Genomic DNA, 27,984 nt, shown 5'->3' with positions numbered 1-27,984 from the left:
ACTACTGGACTTCCCTCACCTAAACACTTTTTAAAACATATTTTTAAAAGTCCGTTCTTTTATCAGACCGGACTGGAATGGGATAAACAGCTCATCTCACAGTTCCTCCAAGACATGCGCACGTGAAAGCCCAAACATGCCTCTTCCCGCTGGCAGCTAAAATGGACACCAACACAGCCTATTACGAAAAGCACATGAAGAGCCGTTTGACGTCCATTCCCGAGAGGTCTCAGTCACTGCACGGATGACATCGACATCAGCTAAGTGTGGGACTTTATGGTAACGAAGCTGATGACTGTCCCATGTGATCCAAATGGCGTCACACAGGTGCTTAGGTCTTGAGCATCAGACCCGTGACATCACCAACACAGAGGACGTGACCCTGACCCTGACGGCCCATCCTCTGCCACGCGCTGCCAGTGAAAGGTTTCGGGGAAAATCGGACGAGAACGAGGGAAGCGGCCACACGCTAGAGAACCGGGCATCCCCCCCCCCCCCCCGCCCGAGCGAGGAGCTCCTCCTCCTCCTCAGTGCGCTCTCTGCCCCATGCCTGCAGGCGAGCCCCCGCCACCCCCACTTCTGACCAGAATGAGGCAAGTCCCCCTCTGCACGTGACAATGGGGCCTCTGAATCAGGACTATCTACCCCGAATCTCCGTGATTCAGTGAGCAGATGAGCCCCAGAACTGCTCTCCTCCAGTATCTCCATTTCAAAAACAAAACACCTGCTACGGACAAGAACTATTTTTGCTAAAAACAAGACTTTAAATCATTCTGTAGACTCCGCTTTACACCACTCCTTTTTTCACTGACGAGCGATGAGAAAGTCAAACAACTTGGCTTAATTTCAGAGCTTTAGCATTAGTTACGCAGTGGATGAAAACTGCATGTTGGAAACGTTCCCACCGTCGTACACACTCATAACTGCTCTTCCATCACTGCCAAAAGTGGTTAAGAAGAATCTACAGTAGGTCAACGACTTACTGATTCCTGCCTTTCCCGAAAGTCTAACAAAGACTGGCCTCTTCCTCCTCGTACCTGGAGACACTGGGCTTTAGCCAACGGCAGCCTTGCAGAGCAGGTTTTGGGACAGGCGGGTGCGCTGCACTGCCTGACTTCTGACATGTGACAGCTACTCTGAGCAATGACTAAACTCTCAGCCAAGGGAGGGGAGGCAGCCAGCAGGGAAAGCGCCAGGCCGTGCTCTCCTGCTCCTGATGTCGGTCCTCCGTGTGGATGAATCGTTCCGTCGGCTGCTCCACGGATCTGCACGGAGTGCGGGCAGAGCAGCACCGCACCCTCGGAGTCACCGCCAGGAACACACGCTGCAGGGCAGAGGCCACGGACGGAGATGCCCAGAAAGCTCTGTGTCCCTCCCAGCACTCACGGCCCTTTCTTGCACCTGCTCCCTAACCAGAACCTAACAGAAGGGATTCGGGGCCAGTACAGGATGTCTGGCACCCACGGCAGGGCCTGGCCACGGCAGTCATCACAAGGGGTTCCAGATCTGGCCCCCTGCCTCACCAGGTGTGGACCAGGGCAGGCCTGACACTGCTGCATGCCTCCAGGTCTTTCCTCTGTCAAACAAGGAACAGTCAGACCCGCCTCAAAGGACTGTCACCAGAACCACGAGTCAATGCCTGCGAAATACTCACAGTAACGCCCGGCATGGAAAAACAAATACACCGTTGAAGTGTTTATACAGGTAAATCAATACTTGTAGGATAAAGGGCTTTCTTTTAAAAGGAAAAAAGCAGTTACACCATTTTCTAATTAAGTTGTCCAAACCCCACGTATTTAAGAACCTCATATTATAGTAATTTTTCCATTCGCCCTCCCTTTTATGTATCTCCTCCTGTATTCTGCTAAGAGGTATTTTGGCTTTCTTGGTTGTCTTCCAAAGGAAAGACTACAAAATAGCCAACGTCAGAACAGTTTAGAAACCACCAACTACACTTTTTCTTAAGGCTTCTGTATTTTGTGTGACGTACTGTTCTCTTTTTAATCCTTGGAGACAAGGACAACTTTTCTTAAAAGTACGAATAATACACTTATGCACTCATTAGAGCATAAGGATAGGGCTGAGTGCCTTCCAAAACGTTTCTACGTGCAGCATCTTACGTGATCCTTGCCAAAACGTTCTGAGCTGTGCAAACACGGAGCGTCCCCTCCTACCCTGCAAAAGCAACCCCGTGACGGTTAGTAGGAAGAAGTGGCAGGTCTAGGAATGTTATGACCAAATGTTCCTCCTAATAAAACATGCAGGCACGACTCAGTTGACTGCTCTGAATTAAAGAAAGAATATATTCTGAAAAATAAACTGAACGATTTACTTGTTCACTAATGGCTCCTGAACACAATTCAATGCCACCATCCTTCACCACGAAATCCTGCCACTGACTGTATCTGACTTAGTTTAAGAAAAAAGAGTCAAGCAGGCACCGTGTATGCAAAGCAGATGCTGGGAAACCAGTGACAACCTCCAGCAAGAGATCTGAAGGCACTCAAGGAAAACCGAGAAGCTGGACAAGACCAAGTGTCCAAGCACACAGCCTGAGCCCTAGAGGAAAGTCCTCTCTGCGACCTGACAAATCCTGGTGCCGTTCCCAAACACATGCTCTGACAATAACATAAGAAGCTGGAAAACTAATCACATGGTCCTGACGAGATGACGGAAGACCTTGAGGAGTTCTACTTGCCAAAGGCAGAACGTTCAGCCTAAGAAACTAGATGAATTTTAACTCAACTGCCATTTGACTTTTTTTTCTGGGTTAATCATCTAATACGTTACTATGAAATAATAAAAAGGAGAACATTATTTTTTAACTTTTTTTTTAACTTTTTTTTTTTTTTATTTTTTCAGCATAACAGTATTCATTATTTTTGCAAAACACCCAGTGCTCCATGCAATCCGTGCCCTCTACAATACCCACCACCTGGTGCCCCCAACCTCCCACCCCCCACCCCTTCAAAATTCTCAGATCGTTTTTCAGAGTCCATAGTCTCTCATGGTTCACCTCCCCTTCCAATTTCCCGCAACTCCCTTCTCCTCTCCATCTCCCCTTGTCCTCCATGCTATTTGTTATGCTCCACAAATAAGTGAAACCATATGATAATTGACTCTCTCTGCTTGACTTATTTCACTCAGCATAGTCTCTTCGAGTCCCGTCCATGTTGCAACAAAACTTGGGTATTCATCCTTTCTTTTTTCTTTTTTTTTTTTTTTTTTACAGCTTTATAAACATATATTTTTATCCCCAGGGGTACAGGTCTGCGAATCGCCAGGTTTACACACTTCACAGCACTCACCATAGCACATTCCCTCCCCAATATCCATAACCCCACCCCCCTCTCCCAACCCCCTCCCCCCATCAACCCTCAGTTTGTTTTGTGAGATTAAGAGTCACTTATGGTTTGTCTCCCTCCCAATCCCATCTTGTTTCATTTACTCTTCTCCTACCCCCTCAACCCCCCATGTTGCATCTCCTCTCCCTCATATCAGGGAGATCATATGATAGTTGTCTTTCTCCGATTGACTTATTTTGCTAAGCACGATACCCTCTAGTTCCATCCACGTCGTCGCAAATGGCAAGATTTCATTTCTTTTGATGGCTGCATAGTATTCCATTGTGTATATATACCACATCTTCTTTATCCATTCGTCTGTTGATGGACATCTAGGTTCTTTCCATAGTTTGGCTATTGTAGACATTGCTGCTATAAACATTCGGGTGCACGTGCCCCTTCGGATCACTACGTTTGTTTCTTTAGGGTAAATACCCAGCAGTGCAATTGCTGGGTCATAGGGTAGTTCTATTTTCAACATTTTGAGGAACCTCCATGCTGTTTTCCAGAGTGGTTGCACCAGCTTGCATTCCCACCAACAGTGTAGGAGGGTTCCCCTTTCTCCGCATCCTCGCCAGCATCTGTCATTTCCTGACTTGTTAATTTTAGCCATTCAGACTGGTGTGAGGTGATATCTCATGGTGGTTTTGATTTGTATTTCCCTGATGCCGAGTGATATGGAGCACTTTTTCATGTGTCTGTTGGCCATCTGGATGTCTTCTTTGCAGAAATGTCTGTTCATGTCCTCTGCCCATTTCTTGATTGGATTATTTGTTCTTTGGGTGTTGAGTTTGCTAAGTTCTTTATAGATTTTGGACACTAGCCCTTTATCTGATATGTCATTGGCAAATATCTTCTCCCATTCTGTCAGTTGTCTTTTGGTTTTGTTCACTGTTTCCTTTGCTGTGCAAAAGCTTTTGATCTTGATAAGATCCCAAAAGTTCATTTTTGCCCTTGCTTCCCTTGCCTTTGGCGATGTTCCTAGGAAGATGTTGCTGCGGCTGAGGTCGAAGAGGTTGCTGCCTGTGTTCTCCTCGAGGATTTTGATGGATTCCTTTCTCACATGGAGATCCTTCATCCATTTTGAGTCTATTTTCGTGTGTGGTGTAAGGAAATGATCCAATTTCATTTTTCTGCATGTGGCTGTCCAATTTTCCCAACACCATTTATTGAAGAGGCTGTCTTTGTTCCATTGGACATTCTTTCCTGCTTTGTCGAAGATGAGTTGACCATAGAGTTGAGGGTCCATTTCTGGGCTCTCTATTCTGTTCCATTGATCTATGTGTCTGTTTTTGTGCCAGTACCATGCTGTCTTGATGATGACAGCTTTGTAATAGAGCTTGAAGTCCGGAATTGTGATGCCACCAACTTTGGCTTTCTTTTTCAATATTCCTTTGGCTATTCGAGGTCTTTTCTGGTTCCATATAAATTTTAGGATTATTTGTTCCATTTCTTTGAAAAAAAATGGATGGTACTTTGATAGGAATTGCATTAAATGTGTAGATTGCTTTAGGTAGCATAGACATTTTCACAATATTTATTCTTCCAATCGAGGAGCATGGAACATTTTTCCATTTCTTTGTGTCTTCCTCAATTTCTTTCATGAGTACTTTATAGTTTTCTGTGTATAGATTCTTAATCTCTTTGGTTAGGTTTATTCCTAGGTATCTTATAGTTTTGGGTGCAATTGTAAATGGGATGGACTCCTTAATTTCTCTTTCTTCTGTCTTGTTGTTGGTGTATGAAATGCAACTGATTTCCGTGCATTGATTTTATATCCTGACACTTTACTGAATTCCTGGACAAGTTATAGCAGTTTTGGAGTGGAGTCTTTTGGGTTTTCCACATATAGTATCATATCATCTGCAAAGAGTGATAGTTTGACTTCTTCTTTGCCGATTTGGATGCCTTTAATTTCCTTTTGTTGTCTGATTGCTGAGGCTAGGACTTCTAGTACTATGTTGAGTAGCATGTGCTTGCTTCGGCAGCACATATACTATGTTGAGTAGCAGTGGTGATAATGGACATCCCCGCCGTGTTCCTGACATTAGCAGAAAAGCTTTTGGTTTTTCTCCATTGAGAATGACATTTGTGGTGGCTTTTTCATAGATGGCTTTGATAATATTGAGGTATGTGCCCTCTATCTCTACACTTTGAAGAGTTTTGATCAGGAAGGGATGCTGTACTTTGTCAAATGCTTTTTCAGCATCTATGGAGAATATCATATGGTTATTGTTCTTTCTTTTATTAATGTGTTGTATCACATTGTTTGATTTGCGGATGTTGAACCAACCTTGCAGCCCTGGAATAAATCCCACTTGGTCGTGGTGAATAATCCTTTTAATGTACTGTTGAATCTTACTGGCTAGTATTTTGGTGAGAATTTTCGCATCTGTGTTCATCAGGGATATTGGTCTGTAGTTCTCTTTTTTGATGGGAACCTTGTCTGGTTTTGGGATCAAGGTGATGCTGGCCTCATAAAATGAGTTTGGAAGTTTTCCTTCCATTTCTATTTTTTGGAACAGTTTCAGGAGAATAGGAATTAGTTCTTCTTTAAATGTTTGGTAGAATTCCCCCGGGAAGCCGTCTGGCCCTGGGCTTTTGTTTGTTTGGAGATTTTTGATGACTGTTTCAATCTCCTTACTGGTTATGGGTCTGTTGAGGCTTTCTATTTCTTCCTGGTTCAGTTGTGGTAGTTTATATGTCTCTAGGAATGCATCCATTTCTTCCAGATTGTCAAATTTGTTGGCGTAGAGTTGCTCATAGTATGTTCTTATAATTGTCTGTATTTCTTTGGTGTTCGTCGTGATCTCTCCTCTTTCATTCATGATTTTATTTGGGTCCTTTCTCTTTTCTTTTTGATAAGTCTGGCCAGGGGTTTATTGATCTTATTAATTCTTTCAAAGAACCAGCTCCTAGTTTCGTTGATTTGTTCTGTTGTTTTTTTGGCTTCTATTTCATTGATTTCTGCTCTGATCTTTATGATTTCTCTTCTCCTGCTGGGTTTAGGGTTTCTTTCTTGTTCTTTCTCCAGCTCCTTTAGGTGTAGGGTTAGGTTGTGTACCTGAGACCTTTCTTGTTTCTTGAGAAAGGCTTGTCCCGCTATATATTTTCCTCTCAGGACTGCCTTTGTTGTGTCCCACAGATTTTGAACCGTTGTGTTTTCATTATCCTTTGTTTCCATGAATTTTTTCAATTCTTCTTTAATTTCCTGGTTGACCCATTCATTCTTTAGAAGGATGCTGTCTAGTCTCCATGTATTTGGGTTCTTTCCAAATTTCCTCTTGTGATTGAGTTCTAGCTTCAGAGCATTGTGGTCTAAAAATATGCAGGGAATGATCCCAATCTTTTGATACCGGTTGAGACCTGATTTAGGACCGAGGATGTGATCTATTCTGGAGAATGTTCCATGTGCACTAGAGAAGAATGTGTATTCTGTTGCTTTGGGATGAAATGTTCTGAATATTTCTGTGATGTCCATCTGGTCCAGTGTGTCATTTAAGGCCTTTATTTCCTTGTTGATCTTTTGCTTGGATGATCTGTCCATTTCAGAGAGGGGAGTGTTAAATTCCCCTACTATTATTGTATTATTGTTGATGTGTTTCTTTGATTTTGTTATTAATTGGTTTATATAGTTGGCTGCTCCCACATTAGGGGCATAGATATTTAAAATTGTTAGATCTTCGGGGCACCTGGGTGGCTCAGTGGGTTAAAGCCTCTGCCTTCGGCTCAGGTCATGATCTCAGGGTCCTGGGATTGAGTCCCGCATCGGGTTCTCTGCTCTGAAGGGAGCCTGCTTCCTCCTCTTTCTCTCTCTCACTGCTTGCCTCTCTGGCCACTTGTGATCTCTCTTTGTCAAAGAAATAAAATCTTTAAAGAAAAATAAAATTGTTAGATCTTCTTGTTGGGCAGATCCTTTGAGTATGATATAGTGTCCTTCCTCATCTCTTATTATAGTATTTGGCTTAAAATCTAATTGATCTGATCTAAGGATTGCCACTCCTACTTTCTTCTGATGTCCATTAGCATGGTAAATTCTTTTCCACCCCCTCACCTTAAATCTGGAGGTGTCTTCGGGTTTAATATGAGTTTCTTGTAGGCAACATATAGATGGGTTTTGTTTTTTTAATCCATTCTGATACCCTGTGTCTTTTGATTGGGGCATTTAGCCCATTAACATTCAGGGTAACTATTGAGAGATATGAATTTAGTGCCATTGTATTGCCTGTAAGGTGACTGTTATTGTATACTGTTTCTGTTCCTTTCTGATCTACTAGTTTTAGGGTCTCTCTTTGCTTAGAGGACCCCTTTCAATATTTCCTCTAGTGCTGGTTTGGTGTTTGCAAATTCTTTCAGTTTTTGTTTGTCCTGGAAGCTTTTAGTCTCTCCTTCTATTTTCAATGATAGTCTAGCTGGATATAGTATTCTTCGTTCCATGTTTTTCTCGTTTAGTGCTCTGAATATATCATGCCAGCTCTTTCTGGCCTGCCAGGTCTCTGTGCATAAGTCTGCTGCCAATCTAATATTTTTACCATTGTATGTTACAGACTTCTTTTCCCGGGCTGCTTTCAGGATTTTCTCTTTGTCACTAAGACTTGTAAATTTCACTATCAGGTGATGGGGTGTGGACCTATTCTTGTTGATTTTGAGGGTGTTCTCTGGACCTCCTGGGTTTTGATGCTTGTTCCCTTTGCCATATTAGGGAAATTCTCTATAATAATTCTCTCCAATATACCTTCTGCTCCCCTCTCTCTTTCCTCTTCTTCTGGAATCCCAATTATTCTAATGTTGTTTCATCTTATGTTGTCACTTATCTCTCGAATTCTCCCCTCATTGTCTAGTTGCTGTTTGTCCCTCTTTTGCTCAGCTTCTTTATTCTCTGCCATTTGGTCTTCTCTATCACTAATTCTCTCTTCTGCCTCATTTATCCTAGCAGTGAGAGCCTCCATTTTTAATTGCATCTCATTAATAGCTTTTTTGATTTCAACTTGGTTAGATTTTAGTTCTTTTATTTCTCCAGAAAGGGCTTTTATATCTCCTGAGAGGGTTTCTCTAATATCTTCCATGCCTTTTTCGAGCCCGGCTAGAACCTTGAGAATCGTCATTCTGAACTCTAGATCTGACATATTACCAATGTCTGTATTGATTAGGTCCCTAGCCTTCAGTACTTCCTCTTGTTCTTTTTTTTGTGGTGAATTTTTCAGCCTTGTCATTTTGTCCAGATAAGCGTATATGAAGGAGCAAGTAAAATACTAAAAGGGTGGCAAAGACCCCGGGAAAATGTGCTTTAAGCAAATCAGAAGAGACCGCAAGTCATGGCGGGGAGAAAGGGGATAAAAAGAGGTTCAGAAAAAAAAAAGAAACAAAAAGAGAAAACAAAGAAAGAAAACATATAAAAAAGAAAAAATATATATATTAGATAAACTAGCTAAAAAACGTTAAAAAAGAAAAGGGTAAAAGGTAAAGAAAATTTTGGCAGAAGAAGAGAAAAAAAATTGAAAAAGAAAAAAAAATTAAATTAACTGCAAGGCTACAGAATCATGGGGAGAAAGCCATGAGTTTCGTGCTTTGTTTTCTCCTCCTCTGGAATTCCGCCGCTCTCCTTGGTATTGAACCTGCACTCCTCGGTAGGTGAAATTGGTCCTGGCTGGGTTTCTTGTCGATCTTCTGGGGGAGGGGCCTGTTGTAGTGATTCTCAAGTGTCTTTGCCCCAGGCAGATTTGCACTGCCCTTACTAGGGGCCGGGCTGAGTAATCTGCTTGGGTTTGCTTTTGGGAGCTTTTGTTCCCTGAGCGCTTTCCGTAGAGTTCCAGAGGGCGGGAATGAAGATGGCGGCCTCCCGGTCCCTGGCCTGGAGGAGCCGAGAGCCCGGGGCCCCACTCCTCAGTGCGCCCTCAGAGCACAGCGCCCAGTTACTCCCGTCACCCTGGCCTCCGGCCATGCTCCGAGCTGACTGAGCCTGCAACCAATTCAAGGTAACCCCGAGCTTAGAGCTCACTCCTCGGCTCTTCTCTGTAGCCGGCTTCCCCTTTCTAATACCTGCAAGCTCTGCGACACTCAGACACCCCCGATCCTTCTGTGACCCTGCGGGACCTGAGGCCACGCTGACCCTGCGTGGGCTTCACCCCGGTTAAGCCTCTGGAGCGATGTCCCTCAGCAGAACGGACTTTTAAAAGTCCCGATTTTGTGCTCCGTTGCTCCGCCGCTTGCTGGGAGCCGGCCCCTCCACCCGCGGTCTATCTTCCAGTCGCTTTGGATTCACTTTTCTGCCAGTCCTACCTTGCAGAAAGTGGTTGATTTTCTATTTCTAGAATTGCTGTTCTTCTTCTCTTTGATCTCCCCTTGGGTTTGTAGGTGTTTGCAATCTTTCTATAAGCTATCTAGCTGATCTCCCGCTACCTGAAGTCGTCTCAGCCTGCTACTTCTCTGCCATCTTGACTCCCTATCCTGTTTTTTTTTTTTTAAAGATTTTATTTATTTGACAGACAGAGATCACAAGTAGGCAGAGAGGCAGGCAGAGAGAGAGGAGGAAGCAGGCTCCCTGCTGAGCAGAGAGCAGCCCAATGCGGGACTCGATCCTAGGATGCTGGGATCATGAACTGAGCTGAAGGCAGAGGCTCAACCCACTGAGCTACCCAGTCACACCTCTTTTTGGGAATTTTTAAGTTAAAAATTTGATTTCTTTAATAGTTTTCCGGTTATTCAAATTACTTATCTCCTATTGGGTGAACTGTGGTAGTTTGTACTTTTGGAAAAACTGGTCCATTTTATTTAAGACATTTCATTATGGATATATAATTTACTACTCTATTGTGTCAACACTTTATCTGACCAAATGAAGTGTGGCAACTTCACCTCCCTTTACATCACTCTTCCTCCTTTGTAATAGGATTGTGTTACATCTCTCTCTCTGCACTGAGGGATATTAACAGTGTTACAATGTCACTTCAACCAGCTAACATAATTTAGAAAATCTACCAAGACCATACTTTCAGGGATCATCTCTACAGTCTGTTCCTAGAAAAGTTTCTCTCCATGTGTAGAACACCCAGACCACAGGAGGGGATGCAGTGCCCCTTCCTGAGCATGAGGCCACAAGGAGGGGATGCAGTGCCCCTTCCTGAGCGTGAGGCCACAAGGAGGGGATGCACTGCCCCTTCCTGAGTGTAAAGCCGGGTCTGGATGTTGCTTCCCTAGCTGTCCTTTGCCACTGATGATCATTTTTCTCCTCCTCTGGGGGAGTAAAAGGGAAGGGACACCCTTTGAGAGGCTTCTAAAAAAAAATCTATCCTATTTACCTGTATTTTCACTCTTGCCACGTTCTTCCTTCCTTTTGGTTCCTTCATTTCCCTTCTGTGTAGAGAACTTACTGCAGCCGTCCCAGGTATACTGCAGACAAGTACTCTCCAAGTTTTTGAGACTGTTTTGATTTAAAAAATCACTTAAAAAATGAGTGGGCTTTAGGGACACCTTGTTGACCCAGTCTGTAGATCATGCAACTCTTGGTCTCAGGATTTTAAGTTTGAGCTGAACATTGGGTATAGAGATTGCTCAAAAATAAAATCTTTTCAGGAGCCTGGGTGGCTAAGTGGGTTAAAGCCTCTGCCTTTGGCTCAGGTCAGATCCCAGAGTCCTGGGATCGAGTCCCACATCGGGCTCTCTGCTTGGCAGGGAGCCTGCTTCCTCCTCTCTCTCTCTCTGCCTGCCTCTCTGTCTACTTATGATGTTGCTCTGCCAAATAAATAAATAAAATCTTAAAAAAAAGGAAGAAAAAATATCTTTTCTTTTTTTCAGAAAGATTTTATTTATTTATTTGACAGAGAAAAAGTGAGAGGGAACATGCAGGGGTGGGGAGGGGCAGAGGAGAGAGAGAAGGAAGCTCCCCGCTGAGCAAGGGAACCAAGCAGGGCTCCTGGGGCTCAATCCCAGGACCCTGGGATCATGACCTGAGCCGAAGGCAAATGCTTAACCAACTGAGCCACCCAGGCATCCCAAGGAACCTCTTAAAAAAATAAAATCTTCGGGGGACGCCTGGGTGGCTCAGTTGGTTGGACGACTGCCTTCGGCTCAGGTCATGATCCTGGAGTCCCGGGATCGAGTCCCGCATCGGGCTCCCAGCTCCACGGGGAGTCTGCTTCTCTCTCTGACCTTCTCCTAGCTCATGCTCTCTCTCACTGTCTCTCTCTCAAATAAATAAATAAAATCTTAAAAAAAAAATAAAATCTTCGGAAAAATTTAGTGGACTTTATTTGGGGCTAGTTTTACATTCCTAGAAAAATTTAGTGGCTAGTACAAGTTCTTATTTACCTGTCTCACCACTACCCACCCGCCCCCATCCCAGTTATTTCCATTGTTAACAACTTGCGTTAGTTAGGCACATTTGTTATAGTTATGAGCCGTTATTATTATTATTATTATTATTATTATTATTAACTGAAGTCTATTGTTAAGGTTCACGTTTTGGATCACACACTTTATGGATGTACAACCGGATAAATGACAAACAGGTAACAGACGGATCAATCACTGCGGTATCAGAAACGTGCAGTTCACTGTTTTAACAACACCTGTTCCCCACTTATTCTTCCCTCCCTCCCTCCACCACCTCAAATCCTGGAAACCACCAGCCTTTCCACTGTCTTCACAGCTTTGCTCTTTCCCCTGTCATACAGCTGGAATCGTATGGCTTTTTCAGATTGGCGTCTTTCATTTCGCAATGAGCATTTAATACATTTTTTTCCCCTCTGGCTCCTTTCATTATTATTTTTCTTAATTTAATTTTTTGCCTTTAGTTTCCAGAAGTTTTGCTACATTCTGTCTTGGATGTATTTCTTTGGGTTTATCCTATTCAGAAATCAGTCAGCTTCTTGAATCTATTGTCTATGTCTTTAGCTGAACTCAGGAAATTTTCAGACATTATTTTTCTGAGGACTTTCTCAGCCTCACCCTTTATGCTCTCCTTCTGGGACTCTGATGTTAAATCTTTGTAATAGTCCTATTTTTCCTGTCTATTTTGTCTATGATGTTCATATAGGATAATTTATATTGTTCTATCAAGTTCATGAATTCTCTCCTTTGTTCTGTTCTTTTTTTGAGCCATCCACTGAATTTTTAATACTGATTACTGCATTTTAAAAATTTCTCAAATTCCACTGGTTCTTCCTTACAGCTTCTATTTCTTTACTGAGACTTTTTACAAGTTTTTAAAAAATGCTTTTGCCAGAATGTTTCTTTGATTTATATAAAAGTTAGAATCTCCTCATCTATAGCTACAAAAACTCTTTCTGGGATTTTGATTGGTGTTGCATTAAATGAATAGATTAATGAGAATTAACATACTCACTATATGGCATCTTCCAGTTCATGAACATGGTATGTCATTCCCTGTATTTGGGGCTTAACTGCTTTCATCAGTGCTTGGTAGTTGTCAGGCAACAGAGCCTGTGCATGTATTGTTAGGCTTATTTACATATGTTTGTAAATATATATTTACTTATTTAGTTATATATATGTGTGTGTGTATGTGTATTTAAATTTTAGAGGCGCTGTGAATAGTACTTAAGTAGTACTTTGAAATCAGTTTCCTATAGATTCAATGTAATCCCAGTCCAAACTCTGGCAAGTTATTTTGTGAATGTTGACAAACTGATATTATAGTTTATACACAGAGACAAAAGACCAAGAATAATCAACCTACTATCAAAGGGGAAGAACCAAGGTGAAGGACTGATGCTACCCAATGTCGATACTTACTATAACGTTACAGTAACCAAGACAGTGTGGTATTGTAAAAGCAAAGACAGACAGATTGATGGGACAGAACAGGAAGCCCAGAAATAGACCCACATAAATATAATCAATTGATCCTTGGCACGAGAGCAAAAGCAAAATGACGGAGCGAAGGTGGGCTTTCCAACAAATGGTGCTGCGGCAACAGGACATCCGCCTACAAAAGAGTGAATCTAGACCCAGAGCTTACACTCGCCACAAAAATTAACTCAAAATGCACCACAGATCTACATGTAAAATGCAAAACTATAAAACTCATTGAAGAGATTACAGGAGAAAATCTAGATGACCTTGAATTTGGCAATGACTTTTTTTTTTTTTAAAGATTTTATTTATTTATTTGAGAGGGAGACAGTGAGAGAGAGGATGAGCGAGGAAAAGGTCAGAGAGAGAAGCAGACTCCCGCGGAGCCAGGAGCCCGATGCGGGACTCGATCCCGGGACTCCAGGATCATGACCTGAGCCGAAGGCAGTCGTCCAACCAACTGAGCCACCCAGGCATCCCTGGCAATGACTTTTTAGACACAGTATCCAAAGATAAGCTGGGCTCTATTAAAATGAAAAACTCCTCTGTAAAGACAATGTCAAGAGAATGCAAAGACAGTTGACAGATTGAGGGAAAATATTTGCAAAGACAAATTTAAACTGCTATCCAAAATACACAAAGAATTCTTAAACTCAACAATAAAAAAAACGAAACAACTAAAAATGAGCCAAAGACCTAAACAGGTACTTCAATACAGAAGATACATGGATTATAAATAAGCACGTGAAAAGAGGATTTTCTATCCAATGTCATCAGAGAAGTGCAAAACTTAAAACAACAACGAGACACCACTCCACGCCTGTCAGCCTGGCCAAAACCTGGAACGCTGACACCACCACACGCCAGTGTGGCCACAGCGACTCCGACCATCGCTGCTCAGAGTGCAGCACGGTGCAGCCACCTGGAAGGCTGTCAGGCAGTGTCTTACAGATGTGAGCACTACCCTGCAGCTGCACTCTTCGATCTGTACCTAAATAAAATGATAACTAATCCCTGTATCGAATTACGTACACGGATGTTTATAGCAGCTTTAGTCGTAAATGCCACAAGTTGGAAGCAACCAAGATGTGCTTAAGCAGGTGACGGATAAATGGTACATCCAGACAATGGGACATTACTCACTATTTAAAAGAAACAAATTATTAAGCCATGAAAAGCCATGAAAAGACCTTAAAGTATTCACACATAAGAGAGCTCATCTGAAAAGGCTGCATAGTGTACAATTCCAACCACACGACATTTGAAAAAGGCAAAACCACGGGTCCAGTGAAGCGATTGTCGCTCGCCGTGGTTCGGGGGAGAAAGGGTGAACAGGTGACACGTAGAGGATTTCCAAGGCCGTGAAGATACTCCATTCAGTGCCATGTTGGTGGACACATGTCTGCACATTTGTCCAAATCCACAGAACGTACAATACCAAGAGTGAACCCTAGCGCAAACTATGGACTTTGAGGGATGATGTGTCAGTATTTCACGGATTCTAATTCTGGTGGGAGATGTTGATAATTGGGGAGGCTGTGCATGTGTGGGGGCAGGGGACAATGGGGAAATCTCTGTACTTTCCCTCAATTTTTCTATGAACCTTAAACTGTTCTGAAATATTGTCTTAGTAAAAAAAATCAGTTTCCAATTATTTATTGATGTTATACAGAAATATGATCAATTTGTGTTAACCCCGTGTCCTATGATCTTCCCAAACTTACCAGTTCAAGCTTTTTTTCCTTTGACATTCCTTGGAATTATCTATGCACACAATCATACCATCTGCAAATAGGACAGTTTGCTTTCTTCCCCACATGTATACCTATCTTTCCCAGTTTTGCCTAGAACACCGGCTAGGATTTTCAGCTTGATGTTGAATTAAAGTGGTGGTAGTGGTCATTCTAGCCTTGTTTTCATTCTTAGGTGGAAGTATTCAATTTTTCACCCTGAGTGGTAATGCTTGCCTTTGTTTTTTTTTGTAAATGCCTTTCATTGGATTAAGGAAGTCCTTCCTATTCCCAGTCTGTTGAGAGTTTAATCATGAATGGATGTTGAATTTGTCAAACGCTTTTTGCATCAACTGGTATGATGTGGTATCTCTTCTTTAGACTGAAGATGGTCTCTTTTTAAACAAAAGAAAACTAAAACAAGGGTAATTCATCAATAAATAATATTTTTAAGAGGGAATCTTTATCATATTCATTTTTATAAATTCATATGAAAAAGTCTATTTAATGGGACACATAGTAAATAGCACAGTGAATCTCCATCAACTTTTTTTTTTTAACGTGCCTTGATTTTTTTTTTTTACTTTATTAACATATAATGTATTATTTGTTTCAGGGGTACAGGTCTGTGATTCTCAGTCTTACACAATTCACAGTGCTCACCACAGCACACACCCTCCCCAATGTCCATCACCCAGCCACCCCATCCCTCCAACCCCAACCCCACTCCAACAACCTTCAGTTTGTTTCCTGAGATCAAGAGTCTCTCATGCTTTGTCTCCCTCTCTGGTTTCATCTTGTTTCATTTTTCCCTCCCTTCCCCTATGATCATCTGTCTAGTTTCTCAAATTCCTCATATCAATGAGATCATATGATAATTGTCTTTCTCTGATTGACTTATTTGACTCAGCATAATGCCCTCCAGTTCCATCCACAACATTGCAAATGGCAAGATTTCATTTTTTTGAGCCTTTTTAAAAGTATTTTTGTAAATTTGGCAAATGTCCCATGTCTCCTGCATTTACTACCAAACTTGTAGGTTTTCTCCACGGTATGTGCCATCCTGAAAGGAGGGACATTCCTCAAGTCTGTACACTTACATGTTCTGCTCAACCATTTGACATCTTCCTTACAACTAAGTGTACTCCCCAGTAACAGCCATAAGCATCCAATTCTTCCCACTTCAAGAAATATTTTCTGAGTTCCCAGGAAAGAAATATTGTATGTCATATAGACAGCAAAGTTTTATATAGTTGTTGAAGTCTAACTATATAAAGGTGATCTAGATTACCTAAGAATATTTTTAGATAATTAGTACTAACTCAATCTTGCTGAACCTTCTGTAATTGATTTTAATATATTTCCATAGATGTACAGCCATTAAATTCTCATTCACACTTACAAAACAGGTATTTCAAAGAGTCTTTTGAGGACTCTGATCGTATACCTACTAATTAAAAGTCCCTTCCAAATACACTTGTGATGAGTGTTCTTTCAATGCGGTCCACGCGCTACGACATATTATTTGAAATGGCCAACCTGCAACACATTGTATAAGACAAACACACACTTTGTTTGTGGGAAGGGAAGCAGATACTAAATCACTTGAAATATCTTTTCCCCACTGTAAGAATTTTAATTTTACTATGTTTTTGTCTATTAACCAGTATAGTTCTTTTGCCTCACTTGGGGAATTACTCTATCCTCACAGTTTTGGAGATCTGTGTAATGTGCCCTTGTTTATGTTCATTTCCCAGGTTCAGGTTGTAGATTCTGCTCATCTTCCGGTCCACACTCCAACAGTAAAGAGAAAGGAATATCACAGTAGCATCCGCCTTCCAACTAAGGTACTCGATTTAATTATAAGCTTAGCGGGTTCCTTTCAAAATGAGAATAAACTGGTTTTGCTGTTACTGCCTTGGTATTTACCAAAACTTTTTTTGCAGTTACATTCATCAAACCTCCAATCAGATTTAAAAAATTAACACAACAGAAAATTCCATTATAAAAATCTTCTTAAGGTTTGATTACAGCACAGGGTGAGACATTTTGACTATTTCAGGGGAATGTCTTTTCTATTAAATGGGCTTTGCAGTGCCTGTCAAGTCTCATTTAGAAATCATAGATGATGGTAAACTAATTAACTGAGTTCTGCCATGAAATCCACTCAAGGGATCTGTATCCTGTATCTCATAACTTACTTCCAGATAAATTCCAAATTCAGCTGTAATTCAAATGTAAAACTGAAACCACATATTAGAAATGTATTAGAAAGTCTTATAATTTTGGAGGAAAGCCTTCATTTTTGAATCAATGTACTGCCTATTTAACAAATAATTAAAAATGACCAAAATATTCAAAGCATTCCTTTTTATTAGCAATAAGTAACCAGAAGCCATAACAAATAGCAATAAAAAGGAAATTCGTAAACAGAATAAACCTGTTTTCCCAAACCTGATAGCAAATACTATCATAAATGATGAAACACTAAATCTTTTCAATTAAAACCAGACACAGTACAGAATTACCCCATATCACCATTAGTATTCAGTCATTTCTAGGAAATGCAATAAAAATGAAAATAAAATGGCTGGAATAAACACTGGAACATAACGGTCTTTCACAAGGTCGGTATGACTGTTTGCCCACAACACCCAAGAGATTCTGGTTTAGAAAAATAACCTACTAAAATTAATAAGGTAATTTGAAAATAAGGTAAATATATAAAATAACACGGGTTATCTCTGTAATATAATGAATATCTAGGAAAGAAATAGAAGATATTTCTATGCCGAGATCAACAAAAATATACATTAAGGAAAACTAAGAATAAAACACGTGAGTGTTCTGTCAAAATGAATATAAGGCAGTATCAATCTGAACATCAAAAGTATTTTATTTTCTTCTTTCTGGTTTTCCTTCCTTTGTTGCGGTTCATCGCAGTGTATTAGAAAAGGCGTACATCTCTGCTTTCTAACGAAAGCCAAGAAAGGGAGAAAAAGAGCAGGTGCAGACGTCAGCTTCAGGCGGGAGGTGAGCGTGTGGGTGAGGGGGGCAGAGCTGAGGGATCTTCACGCTGAGTGACAGGGACGCCTACTGACCAGTCACCAGGCAGCGGGTCCCTGAGAAGCCCAGAAGCACTCAGGGACTGGAGACACCCGGTCCCCCAGGAGGTGAGGGTGCTGTGCAGCTGTGCAGAAGGGGGCAAACTGAAGACCTGAATAGGGGGTGCGGGGAGCCCCACCCCACACGGGGTCCTGGGCAGGGCCTGCAGACTCTGCCCTTCTGTCCACGGTACAACGAGGAAGGAGATACACGAAGGACGGCAGACTTGCTGATGGGTGTTTGGAGAAGCCAGAGTTTGTTAGGATTCCCATGTTGCCTGTTTAGGGTAACAGTAATTTTGAGGACAAAGGGGACTGATCAAGGACTGGCCGACCCTCGGCGGGTCACCAACTTGCTGCTCATGGTGATGGCAGGTGCAGCTCTCCTCGGTGGGGCTGTGGTTCAGAGTCTCAGGACGCCTCTGTCCCACAGCCACACAGCCTGCTTCACTTCACCCTCCAATTCAAGATTTTTTTATTGGTAGGAAATGAAACACATGATTTGCTAGAGAGAAAATTTTGAAATTATTCTTTCCTTCCACAGAAGGTATAAAAACCGTGTTCCTTCTTGCTTTCTCCTCATTCAAGTGTGCACGCAGAGGCTGTCCCACCCGCCCACAGATCATCTGTCAGTTGAGACAGCATCGTTGCAAGGTTCAGGATACACTGGACCAAAGAAAAGCCCGGCCCGATTTATTCGGTTCCAAACAGTATTAATGAGTGTGTGATCACCAATGAGATGATTCTCTTCCTCCTCCTCTTTCTTTCCTTGGTAATTTTTTGGGATCTCTTGCTTAACATTTCATAGTTAGGAAGGAATGAGGGGACAAGATCTTCCATTATGGTGAGAAAGTCGGGTAGCTGCTTTTCTTCGTACATAAAATGGTATCTGTGACCAGAACCACCGCTTCAGCGTGATTTCACCTCCCGTGCTTGGTTGGTTTGTCTTGTAGAGTAAGAGCCACCGGTTTTTCCTCATGTCCTTCACGGCCCCCACCAAGTGTCACCAGTGCACATCTCTGATGGTGGGTTTGATAAGACAAGGCTGTGCCTGTGACGGTAAGACCCGGGGAAGAGCAGGGGCCAAGGCCGGCATCTCTATCCTCACATGCCCTCATCTGCAGGGACTCCCACAGCGAAGCACACAGCCAGGGTGGGGGGGTGGTAGAAACAGACATGGCGCTCACAGGCCGGAAGTCTGGTTCTGGTGTGAGCGGTCTTCAGGGGGGCAGAGCACGGACTTCTGCCTGTGCCCCCACAGGGTGAAGGGGCCTCCCTCATCAGAGTGTTCATCCCAAGCATGAGGGCTCTGCCCACGGCTCCCCAGCGCCTCCCACGGACAGGCCCCACCTCTGAACTTCACTGCACTGGGGGCTACAATGTCAACATGTGGATTTCGGGGGGGACACAGACATTCAGTCCATCGCAATACGTTATTTTTTTATTTTTTTTTAAATCATTTTTTAAATTTATTTTCAGCATAACAGTATTCATTGTTTTTGTACCACACCCAGTGCTCCATGCAGTCCGTGCCCTCTCTAATACCCACCACCTGGTTCCCCCAACCTCCCACCCCCCCCCACCTCTTCAAACCCTTCAGATTGTTTTTCAGAGTCCACAGTCTCTCATGGTTCACCTCCCCTTCCAATTTCCCCCAACTGCCTTCTCCTAACTCCCCATGTCCTCCATGCTATTTGTTATGCTCCACAAATAAGTGAAACCATATGATAATTGACTCTCTCTGCTTGACTTATTTCACTCAGCATAATCTCTTCCAGTCCCGTCCATGTTGCTGCAAAAGTTGGGTATTCATCCTTTCTGATGGAGGCATAATACTCCATGGTGTATATGGACCACATCTTCCTTATCCATTCGTCTGCTGAAGGGCATCTTGGTTCTTTCCACAGTTTAGCGACTGTGGCCATTGCCGCTATAAACATTGGGGTACAGATGGCCCTTCTTTTCCCTACATCTGTATCTTTGGGATAAATACCCAGTAGTGCAATTGCAGGGTCATAGGGAAGCTCTATTTTTAATTTCTTGAGGAATCTCCACACTGTTCTCCAAAGAGGCTGCACCAACTTGCGTTCCCACCAACAGTTTAAGAGGGTTCCCCTTTCTCCACATCCTCTCCAAAACATGTTGTTTTCTGTCTTGCTAATTTTGGCCATTCTAACTGGTGTAAGGTGATATCTCAATGTGGTTTTAATTTGAATCTCCCTGATGGCTAGTGATGATGAACATTTTTTCATGTGTCTGATAGCCATTTGTATGTCTTCATTGGAGAAGTGTCTGTTCATATCTTCTGCCCATTTTTTGATATGATTATCTGTTTTGTGTGTATTGAGTTTGAGGAGTTCTTTATAAATCCTGGATATCAGCCTTTTGTCTGTACTGTCATTTGCAAATATCTTCTCCTATTCCGTGGGTTGCCTCTTTGTTTTCTTGACTGTTTCCTTTGCTGTGCAGAAGCTTTTGATCTTGATGAAGTCCCAAAAGTTTATTTTTGCTTTTGTTTCCTTTGCCTTTGGAGACATATCTTGAAAGAAGTTGCTGTGGCTGATATCGAAGAGATTACTGCCTATGTTCTCCTCTAGGATTCTGATGGATTCCTGTCTCACGTTGAGGTCTTTTATCCATTTTGAGTTTATCTTTGTGTACAGTGTAAGAGAATGGTCGAGTTTAATTCTTCTACATATAGCTGTCCAGTTTTCCCAGCACCATTTATTGAAGAGACTGTCTTTTTTCCACTGTATATTTTTTCCTGTTTTGTCGAAGATTAACTGACCATAGAGTTGAGGGTCCATATCTGGGCTCTCTACTCTGTCCCACTGGTCTATGTGTCTGTTTTTATGCCAGTACCATGCTGTCTTGGTGATCACAGCTTTGTAGTAAAGCTTGAAATCAGGTAACGTGATGCCTCCAGTTTTGTTTTTCAACATTTCCGTAGTGATCGGGGTCTCTTCTGGTTCCATACAAATTTTTGGATTATTTGCTCCAGCTCTTCGAAGAATACTGGTGGAATTTTGATTGGAATGGCATTAAAAGTATAGATTGCTCTAGGCAGTATAGACATTTTAACAATGTTTATTCTTCCAATCCAAGAGCATGGAATGCCAAATTGGCAATGAAGAAGTCAAACTCTCTCTCTTCGCAGATGACATGATTCTTTATATGGAAAACCCAAAAGAATCCACCCCCAAACTACTAGAACTCATATAGCAATTCAGTAACGTGGCAGGATACAAAGTCTATGTATAGAAATCAGTGGCTTTCTTATACACTAACAATGAAAATACAGAAAGGGAAATTAGAGAATCGGTTCCATTTACTATAGCACCAAGAACCATAAGATACCTGGGAATAAACCTAACCAAAGAGGTAAAGGATCCTACTTGAGGAACTACAGAACACTCATGAAAGAAACTGAAGAAGACACAAAAAGATGGAAGACCATCGCAATACATTATTAAGCAAACATTCTGTTGTCTCTGAATTGCAGAAGCATGGCAGGAAAGGGATCCCTTTGCTAAAAATCTCTTGGAATCTGTTGCATTTTGGAAATATCAGACCGTGGGTCACTGTGCTCTAGGACAAGGAATGAGGGAAACTTCTAGGCAATAGACCCTGTGCCGTGGCGGGTTCCCTTGCCAGCACTGTCCAGCGCTCACTGCAGGACACGGTGCTGAGCGGGACAACTTTCCTGCCCTCAGTGCTGCCACGATCGCAGCCCCCTTCACCATAAATGCAACCTGGTGCATGAGACAAAACGGGATCTAAAATGGGGAATTCGGGGCTTATAATATCCTCCCAGGGCGGGGTGATGGGGCAGGCTCTGAGCAGAGTGCTTCAGCGGCTCTCGGGGTCAGAAAAGAGGTCAGGATCAGCAAGTGGCCACCACGGCGGCACTCCCCGCGCCCGCTGCTTCTGCCAGGATCAGGAAAGGCCCTGCCCTGTCTGCAGCACCAGGACACCCTCAGAATAAAGCCTCCGTCCTGCAGCTGGCACCTCACCCCCATTGAGGCAGGGTCCACGCAGTCCAGCGGGCGGTCGGCAGCCGGCACCGCTCCCAGCCAGCCTGCTCAGCTCAGTCTCACAGGATGTCCTCTTGTCCTCTTGCTGGTGGAACTTCCAGCAGGCCCAGCTCCGCTGCAAGGGAGGCTGGAAGTGCAACTGTCATCCTGCTGATGCTCTGAGAGCGGACCGAACTGCAGAGGAGGGTGAGGGAGGGAAACCATGTGTCTCCTGCCGTCACGTCTCTTTATTCCCTCCAAAAAGCATGTGGGTTCTCATGTCACACAAGCTGTGTAGAAAAGGCTCCCAGAGCTTGTCCAGTGCCTTCTCAGCAGAAGAAAGGTGCCCTCTGTCTAGACGCACCGGCAGGCATGGGAACAGCCTATGAAGGCCGTGTCTGGGTAAGTGTCGATATTTGGGGTTTAGATGAACTCTCGTTAAGTTTATCAATCACCTCGCACTCTGTGAGCACATTCGGAAAAAATATTATATATATATATATAATATCTATAACATTATGCAATGCAAATTATGTGCAAATGAACATTTGTTCCATCCTGAGAAGACAGTTTGAGAACAAAATTCAGTTGTCCCAAGTAGGATATTATTATTTTAAAAGATTTTATTTATTTATTTGACAGAGAGATCACAAGTAGACAGAGAGGCAGGCAGAGAGAGAGAGAGAGGGGGAAGCAGGCTCCCCGCTGAGCAGAGAGCCTGATGTGGGGCTCGATCCCAGGACCCTGAGATCATGACCTGAGCCGAAGGCTGAGGCTTTAACCCACTGAGCCACCCAGGCGCCCCGTCAGTAGGATATTTTTAAATGTCTCAAAGTTTTCTGTTCAAACCTCACCCTGTGATGAATAAATGTTGGAAACTAGTGATGGAACTTTGAATTCCAGTCCGCAATTACAAATTTTAACACTAAAATAAAATAACTTTTTTGACAAATATTTAAAGTTGAGTTGAATTTGAGGCATGGTGTTACCAAGTTTGAATTTAATGTTGCCAGGGACAAAGAAATTATTTGACTATATTGCGAGTGTGAACTGAAATGGCACGTCTTATGTTAGAAGAGATGCTCAGTCTTCACAGGAATCCCCTGTTATTTTGCAATTTCAATATACAGCTCTGTCCCACATCTTTAATAAGAAAAGTGACAATTTATAACATGTTTATTATTTTAATTGTGTGTGTAATAATTGGATAGCATGTGATGTTTTAGCTCATACTGTTTTTATTTGTTGATGTTTTTAAATCCAAACTAAAGATCCCAAAGAAGGCAGAGGCGAGGAAGGGATGGCAGAGAGCCCTGGCTGTCATCTGTGACTTCAAGCTCTTCCTGTACAACATGGATGAAGAAAAAGACTCCAAACCCAACGTTGTCGTGAGTCAAGTGATTGACATGAGGTAAACTTTGAAAGAGAGAATTTTTTAATTAAAAAAATGGGAATAAAGATGGCTTCTGATATTTTCTTTAAAAAATGCTGTCATTAACATTTAACTTTATGTTAAACTTCCTAATTTTCTCCATTGCCATGTAAACTTCAAAACAGAAGATTTTTGCCAAAGTTTATATCACCAGCCCTAAGGTATAGATAATTCAGTGTGGTATTTGTAAGGTTTTTACTCAGAAGTTATCTTAGTGTGTGTGGGTGTGTGCGTGTGTGTGCGCACGTGCACGTGTGTGTGTGCGCACGTGTGGCAAGGGAAGAGACAGCATCTCAGAACCAGACACTTCCTGTGAGATGTAATTCACACACCATAAATGTCACCATTTTAAAGTGTGCTGTTCGCTGGTTTTCCCATGTTCACAAGCTCATACATCCACCACCACCATCTAATTTTAGAGCATTTTCGTCAGGCCAAAAACAAACCATATTTGCCTTATCTCCATTCTCCCTTGCCCCAAGCCTCCCACAAGCGGGGAGCTAGTTCTGCGTGTCTGGATCCGCCGCCCCGGCTATGGCATGTAACTGCACTCACACGGGCAGCCTGCCAGGCCTCCCGCACTGAGCGTGCTGTCTGCCAGCCTCCTCCACGTCGCCTGTAGCCTATTTCATTACTTTTCATGGCTTATGCCCTTCTTTGGGTTGAGGAAATTCCCTTCTATTTCTAGTTAAGTGTTTTTATCAGGTGTTGGGTTTTGGCAAATTCTTTTGCTGTGACTGTTGAGGGGATCATATGGTCCCTCCTTCATTAGCATGTTGTATTACACTGATTTTTTTAGGATACAGAACCTACCTTACATTCCTGGGATAAATCCCACTTGGTTATGGTGTGGGAAAAAATAGGAATATCCTTTTTAAATGCTGCTGGATTGGATTTGCTGGAATTTATTGAGGATTTTTCTGTCTGTATTAATACAGAATATTGGTCTATAGTTTTCTTTCACTATATATTTTTGCCTGGCTTTGGTGTTAGAGTAATAATGGCCTCAGAATGAGTTGGAAAGTACTCTTTCCCCTCTTATTATTTTGGAAGAGTTTGTGAAGGGTTGGTATTAAATATGTTTGGTAGAATTCACCAACAGAGCCATCTGGTCTTGAACTTCTATTAAAGGGAAGTTTTCTGATTCCTGTCTCAGTCCCTACTTGTTATAAATCCACTCAGATTTCCATACCCTCCTAAGTCAGCTTTAATGTTTTGTGTTTCCTAGGAAATTTTCTATTCCTTGAGATTTTCTAATTTTTTTGGCAAGTGATTGCTCATAATATTCTCTTACACTTCTAATTTCTGAGAGGTCAGTTAGTTATGTGCCCTCTCTCATTTCTGATTTTAGTAATTTGAATCTTTTCTAATTTTTTTCTTGGTTTAGCTAAAGCTTACCAATTTTGTTAATCTTCTTAAAGGACCAACTTTTGCTTTTCTTGGTTTTCTCTTCTTTTTCTACATTGTTTCTTTAATTCCCACACTCCATTCTTTGTCACTTCCTTCCTTCTGCTAATTCTGGGTTAGTTTGCTCTTCTTTTTTTCTAGTTTACTAAGGTGGAAAGTTAGGTTATTGAGTTGAGATCCTCAATTATTTCTTTTGTCCCCTTTCGTCCTTTCCCTTGCTTAGGGCTCCCACGATGTGTATCTTAGCACTGTTTATGGTGCCCCACAGGTCTCTGAGGCTCTGTTCGTTTTCCTTCGTTGTTCTTTCTTTCCTTTTCTCAGACTGGATCATACTAATCGGCCCATCTTCAAGGTCAGTGATTTGGTCTTCTGCCTACTCAAAACTATTTTCGAGCCCCACTAGTGAATTATTCATTTCAATTATTTCACTCTTCAACTTCAGAATTTCTATTTGGTTCCGTTTTTACCATTTCAAATTCGTTACTGATACTTTCTATTTGGTGAGACATCATTCTCATAATTTTTAAAAAAGGTTTTGTTTATTTATGACAGAGACCCAGCGAAAGAGGGAACACAAGCAGGGGGAGCTGGAGAGGGAGAAGCAGGCTCCCCACTGAGCAGAGAGCCCAAGATGCAGGGCTCGATTGCAGGACGCTAGATCATAACCTGAGTCAAAGACAGACGCTTAATGACTGAGCCCCCCAGGCATCCCACATCCTTATAATTTTCTTTAGTTCTTTAGCCATGGCTTCCTTTAGGTCTTCAAACATATTCAAAATGGATGACTTAAATCTTTGTTCAATAAATTCAACATCTGGGTTTCCTGGGGAACAGTTTCTACTGGCTATGTTTTTCCTGTGTATTTTTCATACTTTTGTGTTTCTTTCCATGTCTTACAAATTTTTCTTAAAAAGTGGACATTCTGGGGCGCCTGGGTGGCTCAGTGGTTTAAGCCTCTGCCTTCAGCTCGGGTCATGGTCTCAGGGTCCTGGGATCGAGCCCCGCTTCAGGCTCTCTGCCTACTCCCCGCCCCCCTCTCTCTGCCTGCTTCTCTGCCTGCTTGTGATCTCTGTCTCTCAAATAAATAAATAAAATCTTAAAAAAAAAAACAAACCAAAAAACTCTGGACATTTCAAATAATGAAACTGGTGGCTCCGGTAATCAAATCCCACCTCCTCTCCAGGATTTGTTGATGATGTCACTTGTAATTGTTGTTTGTTTCTTTGGTGACTTTTCTGAACTCATCTGTAAAGTCTTTACTCTTGGTCCTATGAGGTCACTGAAGTCTCTACCTCGTTAGCTTAGTGGCCACCTAATGATTGTACAGAGGTTTTTTTTTAAGCATCTGGATGGGGTATATCTCCCAGTCTCTGCTGAAGGGCTTGTGTGCAAATTGGGGCGCTCCTTCAGCACTCACTCAAGCAGCTGACAACACTGTCTTAGCCTTTACTTTCTACCCGTGCAAGTCCTCAAGAACAAGGGAAGAAGTAATAGCTGGAAACTTTCCCAATTTAATGTAAAACATTAATCTACACATCCACGTCAGCAAGAAGGGAGCACTTAGGGCCTTCTCAGGTCTTTCCTGAGAACAGCACAGCCCCAGGAATGTTCACAGGCCTGCACGTGTGCATCGACTTCTTGACTCCTAGCAGCATGCCCAGGCTGCTCAAAGGCCCTATGGACATCTCACATCCTATCTTATCTTTTCAACATTTGTGACTTATCTCTTTTTTCCCCCAATTGTGAAACGCAGCCGAGGCAGCTGTGTGGCTGAGATACTTCCAGGCTGTTGTTTTCTATAAATGCCCCCTGGGGAAAGATTTTTCAAACGTGGGAGTTCTGAGTTAAGTCCAATAGGGCAGTTTCTTTCCCGCACCTCCTCCTCTTTTCCGCTCCCCAGCGGCCCCTGGCTTCTAGGACGCTCTGTAAGTGCAGGCTGCCATTTTCAAGGCTGTTGAGGAGTTAGAAAATGGAGCGTGCAACCAGGGCAAGTCAGATCAGCACAAGCTCATGGTTCCTGCCAAGATTTAGCTGTTTCTCCTGAATAAATCCTCCTTGGATTGCCACAAACTTTGGTTAGTTCGTACAGTTCTTAAAAAGTTGATTTTGCTGAATTTTACTGTCCCCCCCCCTTTTTTTTTTATGAAGGAGAGAATCCTCAGAGGTCCTTACTCTGCCATTTTTGCAGATGTCTCTCTCTCTCTAAGCGTTTACTATTAAGTAACACTGAATCAGTGAACTTGGAGCAAGTGTATCTTACTGAAAGAAATGTAGTAATATGTTCTCTCCTCGCCCCTGCCTGTTCTGAATCTTTTAAGCCCCTTTACACATCCCTCCTGGTGTATCTGGGCAACTGTCCTTGGCCTTTTACTCCTCCCCCTTCTGCACACACCCAGTGTGATCTCGTCATTTCCCATCATTTCCCGTGGCTCCAGGTGTCCCCTGCACCATGACGACGTGCCCTGCCTGAACGTTCTATCACAGGTTATTTGGGTCTCCATGTCATCCTATCGTATTTTGATACGTTGCCCAAAAACTCTGTTCGATATTCTCCGTACTGGTGAGTGTCACCCTTGTCAGAAATGTGATGGTACCTGAGCAACTGGTACAGGAAACCAGGTGACCTTGAAGGGGACTCTGAAAGATGAGTCTGGCAGTAGACATTTGTTTATGCGAGGGAGGGAGAGAGTGAGCGCGTTGGGTGGTGGGGACAGGAAATGAAAGCAATGCTGCCGTCGAGTCCCGCTGGCAGTCGTGCACTCTTCAGCCTCAATGAGTGTCTGCACTCGTGCGACGGCTCTGGGAATTACAGAAGAAGAGATAGCACAAGAAACCCTGCCCGAGGTGCTCGCACAGAGAAAGGAAAGTGAAGAAAAGGGTAACAAGAGTAGATGTTCTGAGGTTTTCAGTCGTGAAGACTAAGAAAGGGGAACGGCAGTAAGTTGTAAGGGAGAACCATCATACCGGGGAAGATGTAAGTGTGTTCTAGATGCTGAGGAAGCAGAAACTCAGCAAGTGAGCTGGATCCCACAGACTTCTACTTTCAACCAAAATGCAGTAACAGGGGCTCAGGGTGCAGGACTGGCTCAGGCAGAAGAGCACGGGACTCGCTCTCAGGTTGTGAGTTTGAGCCCTATATTA

The 27,984-nt window shown here is 42.7% G+C and overlaps 1 protein-coding gene and 1 pseudogene across 1 annotated transcript; both read left to right on the top strand.

Moving 5' to 3' along the window:
* The first annotated feature begins 161 nt into the window (after window positions 1–161).
* LOC125081280 (serine/threonine-protein kinase MRCK alpha-like) lies at window positions 162–23,419 on the top strand. Its single transcript, XM_047695824.1, has 6 exons — window positions 162–226; window positions 328–481; window positions 16,645–16,734; window positions 18,945–19,050; window positions 22,270–22,406; window positions 23,276–23,419. The coding sequence occupies exons 1-6, from the start codon at window positions 162–164 to the stop codon at window positions 23,417–23,419; spliced, it is 696 nt and encodes a 231-aa protein (XP_047551780.1).
* On the top strand, window positions 10,324–10,615 carry LOC125081583 (uncharacterized; annotated as a pseudogene).
* Window positions 23,420–27,984: the final 4,565 nt, after the last annotated feature.

The sequence above is a fragment of the Lutra lutra genome, chromosome 11, assembly GCF_902655055.1.
Source record: "Lutra lutra chromosome 11, mLutLut1.2, whole genome shotgun sequence".
Taxonomy (NCBI): domain Eukaryota; kingdom Metazoa; phylum Chordata; class Mammalia; order Carnivora; family Mustelidae; genus Lutra; species Lutra lutra.
Note: the sequence above shows the minus strand (reverse complement) of the source record. Positions and strands in the feature narration are given on the sequence as shown.

What these genes read in the sequence shown, in the direction of transcription:
- LOC125081280 (XM_047695824.1), top strand. Translation starts at nt 162, where the DNA reads ATGGACACCAACACAGCCTATTACGAAAAGCACATGAAGAGCCGTTTG. An exon ending in GCCACACGCTAGAGAACCGG is followed by an intron (nt 482 to 16,644) that starts GCATCCCCCCCC and finishes TTCATTTCCCAG; the next exon opens with GTTCAGGTTGTAGATTCTGC. An exon ending in CCTATGAAGGCCGTGTCTGG is followed by an intron (nt 22,407 to 23,275) that starts GTAAGTGTCGAT and finishes TCCAAACTAAAG; the next exon opens with ATCCCAAAGAAGGCAGAGGC.